The sequence below is a fragment of the Mytilus galloprovincialis genome, chromosome 14, assembly GCF_965363235.1.
Source record: "Mytilus galloprovincialis chromosome 14, xbMytGall1.hap1.1, whole genome shotgun sequence".
NCBI classification, from domain to species: Eukaryota; Metazoa; Mollusca; class Bivalvia; order Mytilida; family Mytilidae; genus Mytilus; species Mytilus galloprovincialis.
Genome location: NC_134851.1, coordinates 6697698 through 6707816, shown reverse-complemented (window position 1 = coordinate 6707816; position 10119 = coordinate 6697698). Strand labels below are relative to the sequence as shown.

Below are 10119 nucleotides of genomic sequence, written 5' to 3'. Positions count from 1 at the left end.
AGACGTTCAAAATTATCTTCTGACCAAAAGATTACGAAACCGTCTTAAATCAAATTTAATCTAAAATATTAAGGTAATCGTATTGATAATTTTCTCTATGTAAGCATTGGTAAGACGAAATGTTAGTATATTAATACACCCTGAGGGTGTTAGCGCTTTTGGGGTTTATCTGATTTAAGTTTCCCATGATGTAATGTTTTGCAACATGATAGATTTCAATTATTGCACGAGAAGGGAGTCTTAAGCAATATCCTTATTTTTGTTCGTTCGAAAAGCACATGTGATATTAAAAAGCAGGACATCCAATTTTAATGGCTTCATGGTGTTAATTAGTATACTTCTACACTTCGATCGCTCTCCGTGTTAGTCCAACAATCGCAATAATATATGATTACAAATGTTTCTCTATTAAGACGCTTTTCTGCAAATAGTTGCATGTTGTGTGCTCTTTGTTCGAGTTGTTGTCTCTTTGTGACATATTCCCCATTTGTATTCTCATTTTGTTTTATTTAATCAATTGTAAAACTGCACTAAACAAATTTTCCGACCAGGCTACAGGGAAAACGGTACTATTTATTCTGCCATAGGCGACAATGTTAACATTTTCTAAATTTACCACTTTTTAAGATAAAAACCTGGATAAAACGGTTATATGTTGTGTTAGTACTTTATTATTCTGTTTTAAAAATTAAAGCCAAATAGTATCATGACCAACTTCCAACGGAGCTTGTTTATGTTATCCATGCCCACCGTCATTTTGCACCAAATTTATGAAATTTTGCAAGTCTTTTCGAATAATTCTCTAGAAAATATTTCAATAGGTTTTAAAATTTATATTGTAAATATACACACTGCAGTTATTCATAGATAAATAAAAAATATATTGTACCCTTACATCCAATCACAGCGCTCCTAATTTGACTTCCTTCACCTGCCTTGGGTACACACACAAGGCCAACCTAATGCTGGGAAAATTTAATACTACCGTTTTCCCTACACAACCGGCCTCTCCTGCAGTTAAAACGTAAAACATCAACAACCACGTAACCATGTAAAAATACGTACTCCCATCACAAAAAAAAAAAAAAAAAAAAAAAAAAAAAAAACGTTTTGAGAACATCCCTTGACACCAAAACAAACTTATTTGGAATAGACTATACGATTTCTTAAAGGTATTAAAAATGTAAGCGGTTCTAACCGGATTTATTGTATATTATCAATTGGAACTATATACATAGGCAGACTATAGATCATTCAATACAATCATATGCTACGATCATGTCGAACGCTCAAGTCGTACCTCCAGGCTCGGTGTCTCTTGAAGATCCCTCAGAATACCGTCCAGAATATAAAGACAAAGATGAATACCGTACGTTCGATATCCACACATCACCCGAAAGAGTGATCAATACATATAGAGCAATGCACACTACCCAGACCCTGGATTATGTGAAAAAGAAAAATGAATATTGGTGCAAATTCAACCATGGCGAGATGGGCATTATGGAAGCGCTAAACATGTTGAACAATTTTATGGATGAGAGCGACCCCGATGTCGATGTACCAAATTCCGTCCACGCATTCCAAACGGCCGAGGGTATCCGACAGAAACACCCTAACAACGAATGGTTCCAAGTTACAGGTTTAGTCCATGATGTTGGAAAAGTAATGGCGCTGTGGGGTGAACCACAATTTTCGACCGTTGGAGATACTTTTCCAGTCGGCTGCCGTCCCGATAAATCGATCGTTTTTGACGCCGAACTTTTTAAAGACAATCTCGATTTACAAAATGAGAAAACCAACACGAAACTAGGAATCTACGAAGAAAACTGCGGTTTGACAAACGTTTACATGTCTTGGGGTCACGATGAATATCTTTACCGTGTTCTGAAAGCTCCCGAAAATACTTGCCATCTTCCAGAGGAAGCCTTATACTGCATCCGGTTTCATTCATTTTATCCCTGGCACACTTCCGGTGCTTACAAATATCTTTGCGACAACAAGGACTTGGAAATGATGAAATGGGTGAACGAGTTCAATAAATTTGATCTGTATTCCAAAACTCCAGATATTCCTCCGCTAGAGGAGTTGGTACCTTATTACACAAAACTTGTGGAGAAATATATTCCGGGAAAGCTAAAATGGTAGAAAAGTCTTACTGAAAAAACTTTGACTTGCGGTCATAGTGAAGAAAAAATGCTCATAGCATGTGTTACAGTAGTTTTATAGGATAATTTATATATCGGATCATTAATATGAGAATTCCTTGAATACTTTGGTATTTATATACGTCTAGCATATGCAATTTTAAGATTCTACAAAAGTTTTCCCTTTTTATACCTATATTATAGTGTGTCAGTCTATATAGTTTCAAATCGTTTGTTCACACTGAACATGATTTTCGAGAGATGAAAGATTTTTAAATTATATTGTTTTTTTATAAAAAGAAAAAAAAATGTAATTCAAGCATCATTTCAACATTTAAACAGATTCGTTTTAGAATCTACAAATGTTCGTCACTATGTGATAGGTTTGGCGTCTTATAAATTATTTTCATTTGGTTAGCATATTTTTGGAAGGTACTTGCTCTTAAAATATTCCAAATTTAACTTTAAAAAATACATAAAAAATTACATATACTAGCACATATTGTTTTCCGAAAACAACTTTAATTTTGTCAGTTACGAGCTTTTCGCATTTTCACAAATATGGTATCTTTATGTATATTTTTCCGAAAACAACTGAATTTGAAGGAGTCAATAATGAATTTCGCGCTATGCCCATTACCCCAAATACAGTGTACTAGTATGTATATATTGTTCCGAAAACAATTGTGATTAAGTCAGTAATGCGCTATGCGCATTCCTTACTTACTCCAGTTTTTCATCAAATTGCTAAAATGTAAATAAATAATACGTATAGAAATATTTTAAACTTTCATGTATTATAAACTGTCTTTTTAAGTTAGATTGACAAACAAATTTTGCAAATGGGATTTGTTTTAGAATCATGTTGTATAACACTATTGAGATGGGGTATAATTGACAATGAGACTAAATATGACAACCATCCATTGCTGTCAATTGTTTAATTGTTCTGTTATAGAAGTAAAAATGGATATTTTAAAAAATGTGTTTTCTTTTATGAATCTTTGTATACATGATGAATACTCTATGGTGCCTCATTGGAAGCATGTAATAACAGCGAGGGGTTTTAGGGATATAATGGATAAATATTGGAATAATGTAATAACAGCGAGGGGTTTCAGGGATATAATGGATATAAGAAGATATTTTGTACAAGCATATGACAAAAAGAAATATTCTGGATGCAGATTTCCCAATACCTTATAGCTCTAAATTTTGGAAAATAATTTAATGGCAGGGGTGGGGTGGGGATATGACTAAGACGAACAACACATACCCTTCCTCCCCCTGAAGTTTAATGGTTGCTCCTTTAAATGTATGGCAGTCGACTACTGAATTTAGTTCAACACTATACATCATTGAGTTACAATGACTAGAATAGTATGTGTTTTATCTATTATGTCACAATCATTAGACATCTGGCATAAACACCTGACTGATATATTATGTTGTTTATGTTACTATATTTAATGTATACAGTATAACATCCGACTTTCGGATTAACGATCTGTTTTAAAGGACCATCTCATAACTGAAAACGATCCCCGAGAAGCAAGATTTTAAAGTCACTGCATGAGAGTAGCTTAAGCTGTTTAAATTCTTTTCGAATGCCAACAATTTCGGACACCCTTATAAAATATTAACATTATGTATATAATCTGACGAAACCTTGAAGTGTTTGCACACGTTAATTGTGTTTTTTCTGACACAAAATTATTATATCAAATATGAACTTGTATTTTTTTTTCTAAATTTATCCGTTTGTTTCTCGTTTGAATTGTTTCATTTTTCATGTCGTGCCTTTTTACTCGGACTAAATACGGCATTATAAGGTTTTCTTATCATACGACTATGACTTTTAGTACCGTAAATTATGTGACGGAACAATGCCAGTTGTCTCCTCAGTATGGAAAACTAATATGAAATTAGCCATAGACAAAAGAACCACATAAAATGATACATGTATTCGTAAAAGCTCATTTCTTATTTAAAGACTGCTGCTTTATGAAATTTGTCTGTTTTAAAGGGCAAGTACTAGTACAATCTCTACTGAATAAGTATGGAATAATGATAAACAAACCGCGCTTAAATCTGAAGGCGCACGTCAACTGTAATAGGGCGAATGCAGCAGCTGAAACCGTGAAGATAGATATAAGAAGATGTGTTATAAGTGCCAATGAGACAATCCTCCGTCCAAGTCAAAATGTGTAACAAATAAACCATTATACCAGTAGGTCAAAGTACGGTCTTCAACACGAAGCCTTGGCTCACACCGAAGAGGAATTGCATAATAAAGCACGAAGAACGGCTCAGCTTAGGTACTTAGCTGTCCTCAATCTCCAGCCCATCATAATGCCGCCTTTTACATATGTATATAATTGAGGATGAATAAAGGGAAATTGTCAGAGACAACAACCCGACGAAAGTGCAGAAAACAGCGAAAGACCACAAATGGTTCTTCAATACAGCGAGCATATCCTGACCATATAAAACATTCTGTTAGTTACGGCCCTACGCATCATTTGAAATCTATGGGTAGTTTTCATTCGGCAATCCTCGGTCTAGACTCCGCTACTTAGATGAGGGTATGGAATCGGCCGAGTTGAGGCGAATGGGTAGTTGTCTCACGTACATCATCCTTTATTATGTGCCAAATTCTAAAATATAAAAAAAAAGCTGTACACTAAAAAGCTAAGCTCACAGGTGTATCCTGGAAACATGATGGGTCAATGTTTGATAAAACTTACACTTTTAATACATACGTGAATATACATCAACATTTATTAATGGGGGACTGCTCGTGACTGTGAATGAAACATCTTATTTTCGTATATCATGAAGTGGGTTTTACATTGTAAACTAGAATGCACAATGCATATTTTAAAATATCACTTTGTGTATAATACAGACATAGGATACATAATTATGATGGTTGTATATTTTTTTACAACACAAGTCTGCAACTACGGTTCTGAAACTACGTTTAGTTGCGACCCAGTTTCAACAAACAAGCGAAATTTTATGTTTTAAATCATAACGAACAATAATGTGTCCCAAGTACACGGATGCCACATCCGCACTATCATTTTCTATGTTAAATGGGATAAAATCTCTAATTTGGCATATTAAAGGAACATGTTTACTAAGTTTCAAGTTGATTGGACTTCAACTTCATCAAAACCTACCTCGACTAAAAACTTTAACCTGAAGCGGGACGACCAAACGGACACACGGACGAACGAACGAACGGACACACATACCAGAAAACATAATGCCCATAAATGGGGCATAAAAATGCCTTGTACTTGACAAAACAAACAACTGTTTCATTTCACAGCCAGTACAATAGATAAGGTCAAACATTTAGCATGTAAAGGTGGGCGCGTATCAGGCCGTTTGAAGTGATCAGTAAGTTTCACTACCGTATGCATGCAATATTTTTGTAAAGCACGCAAAGAAAGATGTATTTTTTCCTGACTTCTTTTGTACACTTAAAACACGTATGTTAATTCAACTTTATCAAAAACTACCTCGACCATAAACTTTAACCTGAAGCAGGACAGACAGACAGACCAGAAAACATAATGCCCATAAATGGGGCATAAAAATAGTAAGACTTGTTACATACCTGCCAACTTTTGAAAGTTCCAATGTTTTTTTTTTTTAGTGCGCGACAACAATTGTAAAGGTTACAATTTTTAGCGAAGAATTTTGCAAGATCTGGATATAGAAAAAGTGTCATATTTGTATGATGAGCTTGCATGCCTTTTTCTTAAGTCTGTTTGCATGATTTTAGTTATTAAATCAGTAGAAAGATGAACATGTAGCTAGCAAACCCGGGTTTATTTTCTTGTGTAAGAATATAAGATGCTTGTTGAAATTTCCAATTTTTAATTATGCACAAAGATGGACCTTTAACAGGTTGGGAACAACACTCCAAATAAGGGGTAACCCTCATTGGAAGAACATTACAACCCACTGTAAAAATGAGCACCTTTATATTCATATTATTTGATGAAACTTTCCCCCCAAGAACTATGCATCTATCAAGTATTAAATGGTCAAAACATGTCAAAAGAATTTTGGGATGTTTCTAAACTTATATCTTCTTTATTACTTTGACCCCTTATTTAGAAAAGTTGTTCCAAATATAATGAATTTTCCCACTTTTCAGTTAAAAATCTTTAAAATTTTGTTTCTTTTTTCTTTCAACAGTAAAATTACCCCTTGTTTTAGGAACAGTCCCTCATTTAAGGGACACCACTCATAATTAGAAAAGGGGGGGGGGGGGGGGGGGCTTCCCAACCTGTTTGTTGGTCTTTGTGAAAAAAGAATAGTACATTGTGTTTTAAATGATTTAATTGAATACAAAAAATTATCACATATGTTACAATTAGTATTATGTCAATAAATTAGTGAAACAAATACTATTTATTATCTTTATGGTAGTACTGCATCATTTAATTTTGTCAATCAGCCATGATTTTATCCTTAAGCTGTGAAAGAACCTCCTTGCAGATGAAAATTCACATGCCATGTTCACGACTTTTAAAACTAGATGAAAACAACACAAGTTCAAAATCTAGCATGTAAGAATAATCTTCAGAAAAAACGTTTTTGTTTGGCTTATTAATTTGATCATGAGAAACATATAATTTGATTGGCTGAATACGATTGCCTTACCTTGGGAACAAAATAAGGAACAGATGATTTTCACTAAATCGTTTTTTAGAGGATTTTTTTTTAACGATACCCTTAATATTAATATTTTTTGATAACTGCAAGGACGTTTTATAAAACGTCCTTGATAAGAGTAAAGAGAATGAACGTACTGTACGGGCGAAAGAACTCAGGATGAACAGACCACGGGCGGAACATGTAAACAGGGCGAGTTGTCCCGATACCAAAATATCTACATTAAAAACATCCGGTTACAAGTAAACAAATAACGTTCATGTAGATGAGAGGAAATCTAATAATTAACATAAATAAAAGGGTACATATTTACGATAGTGATCATTGTTTTTCAGTCCTAATTTACAAATTAAGTGATTCAGATGCTTAATCATGTGTAAAAATCGGTGTCAAGAATCGGAAGTTGTTATGAAATTATAATACACAGAAACAGATGCGGCATACGGAGGTTCAATGATTTTAAAGTCGGTACCGTAGGCCTTCAGAAGACTTGAAGTCTTCTTCCACCAAAAACGAAAAAGACGAACAGACAAACAATAGTACACATGACACAACATAGAAAACTAAAGATTAACCAACACGAACCCCAGTTTTGTTAGAACGGGAATCATATAAATAATGGAATGCAACAGGTTGTTATGTTGCGACACGGGCACATTTCCGAAAATACCGGAAGTTAGCGACGACTGGGGACCTACCTATGGAATACCTGAATTTACAAAATAATCTTGAACGTAAAACAAATAAACAAGGTTGCCCGGTATTTACCAGTGGTATTTACCGCCCTGGACAATACTCCCCAAGTTGTCAATACTGGCAAATACTGGTTAATTGAAATTTTCATGGTTGTTTTCACTATAAATTGAAGTAAAAACTCGATAAAAAGTCAAATATAGTTAAACTAATATTATTTTTATCATTGTTTATGCACGTGTCAGCTTTATATGAATTAATGAATTTGATATGTTCTATTCCTTTATCATGTTTATAACACTTGTTTCTACTGATTTAAATTTAGTTACTATGAATTGTAAACATTTACATGTGGCAACGTATCTAATAATTAGAATAAGATCTATTGATAATGCTTTTCAATTTGATATTTAGTCAACTAGAGGTCACTTTGTACAAAGTGTTATACAAGCTCTTCAGCATGGTCGTCTCTTAATAGAATAGAATATCTCCCCACTTTCTCTCTCTCTCTTCCTTTCTCCATAAGTGACGCATTACTTGTAACTATCGTCAAATCATTTTAAATTAGTACTAGTATTTAGATGATTCGAACAAATATCTAGATTCATCGCACAACCATTACGATGACGGACTCGGACCAGTATCTAGACAGTTTTCAAAATATCTAAATCGTTCGTTAAAGTCTATATATCTGGATTGTTCGTTAAAGTATCTAGATACATCACACCACCATCTAGATGCTTCACACAACCATCTAGATGCTTCCCACAACCATCAAGATGCTTCACACAACCATCTAGATGCTTCACACAAGTATCTAGATACACCACACAACCATCTACATGCTTCACACAACCATCTAGATGCTTCACACAACCATCTAGATGATTCACACAACCATCAAGATGCTTCACACAACCATCTAGATGCTTCACACAACCATCTAGATGCTTCCCACAACCATCAAGATGCTTCACACAACCATCTAGATGCTTCACACAACCATCTAGATGCACCACACAACCATTTAGATGCTTCACACAACCATCAAGATGCTTCACACAACCATCTAGATGCTTCACACAACCATCTAGATACATCACACAGTCATCTAGATGATTCACACAAGTATCTAGATACATCACACAGTCATCTAGATGATTCACACAAGTATCTAGATACATCACACAACCATCTAGATGATTCACACAAGTATCTAGATACATCACACAGTCATCTAGATGCTTCACACAAGTATCTAGAGACATCGCACAACCATCTAGATGCTTCACACAAGTATCTAGATACATCACACATACATGAGATAAGTTGAACACTTATCTATGAAATGAGTTCAGATGAACCCTGTCTGTATGCGGGACATTTAGACGTTGCAAAGATTCCATATACCAAATATAATTCTGCTGAACGGCAATAAAGCCGTCTCTAAAATGAGGCTTCGGTTTGGTTTTGCGGGATGTATAAGAAAGCAGCAACGTCCGGTCAGAAAGGGGACTTGTTGTCTGATGATTCTTGTCGTCGTAAATTATCATAGGTGGATCCGGTGGGCTGAGGGGCCAGGCTCCTCTTTTGAGGGAATCACTGAAGCATGACTGGAGCACGATCCTTTAGGTCAGTCAGTGGATCATCCCTTATAGAAAGTTTTAGATCTGCCAATGAGTATCTATCTGTGTAGAGAGTTGCAGGCTCTCTGTAGCAACTAGCAACTAGCAACTAGCAACAACTTTGTGACTTCACAATAAATTAATTAACACTAAAAACAAATGGTGATGGATTTATGGTGTGTTTGACTTCAACGACAAGTTTCATTTATTTTGGTCACCATAACAGGCATCTGAGTTGACATTTCTTTCCGTAAGTAGTTTGTCAGTGAAATTCCATCTATGTATATAGATATAAGAAGATGTGGTATGAGTGCCAATGAGACAACTATCCATACAATTTATAAAAGTAAACCATTATAGCTCAAAGTACAGTCCTTAACACGGAGCCTTTCCTGTAAATGCTTTTGTTAACCTTTGTTGTCAGACTATGCAAATCTTATTAACGCGTGAATTTATGTAAAATAACTAGGGAGGTGTGATATGATTGCCAATGAGGCTGGCAACTATCCAACATAAGGCAACTAGTGATATAGTGCTCTCTCACAAGGCTACAAAATATAAATAACAAATATAAGGAAACATAGAATTAGATGATGTGACAATTCTCCACCAAAGACCAAATAAAAACACTAGTGATATAGTGCTCTCTCACAAGGCTACAACATATAAATAACAAATATAAGGAAACATCGAATTAGATGATGTGACAATTCTCCATCAAAGACCAAATGACATAGAAGTTGCAAATACATACACCTGAGACAAGTACAAATACATACACCTGAGACAAGTACAAATACATACACCTGAGACAAGTACAAATACATACACCTGAGACAAGTACAAGTACAACCTACCGTATCCATACTATACTGGCAAGAAAAAAACCCTTCAATCAATTTAAAATAAGGAGACATAGGATTGCCAATAAAACCACTATTTGACATAAAACTAAATCA

The 10119-nt window shown here is 34.8% G+C and overlaps 1 protein-coding gene across 1 annotated transcript; it reads left to right on the top strand.

Annotated features, from left to right (window-relative positions):
• The first annotated feature begins 1206 nt into the window (after nucleotides 1–1206).
• Nucleotides 1207–3130, top strand: LOC143059540 (inositol oxygenase-like). Its single transcript, XM_076233059.1, has one exon. The coding sequence runs from the start codon at nucleotides 1279–1281 to the stop codon at nucleotides 2146–2148; it is 870 nt and encodes a 289-aa protein (XP_076089174.1). The 5' UTR covers nucleotides 1207–1278; the 3' UTR covers nucleotides 2149–3130.
• Nucleotides 3131–10119: the final 6989 nt, after the last annotated feature.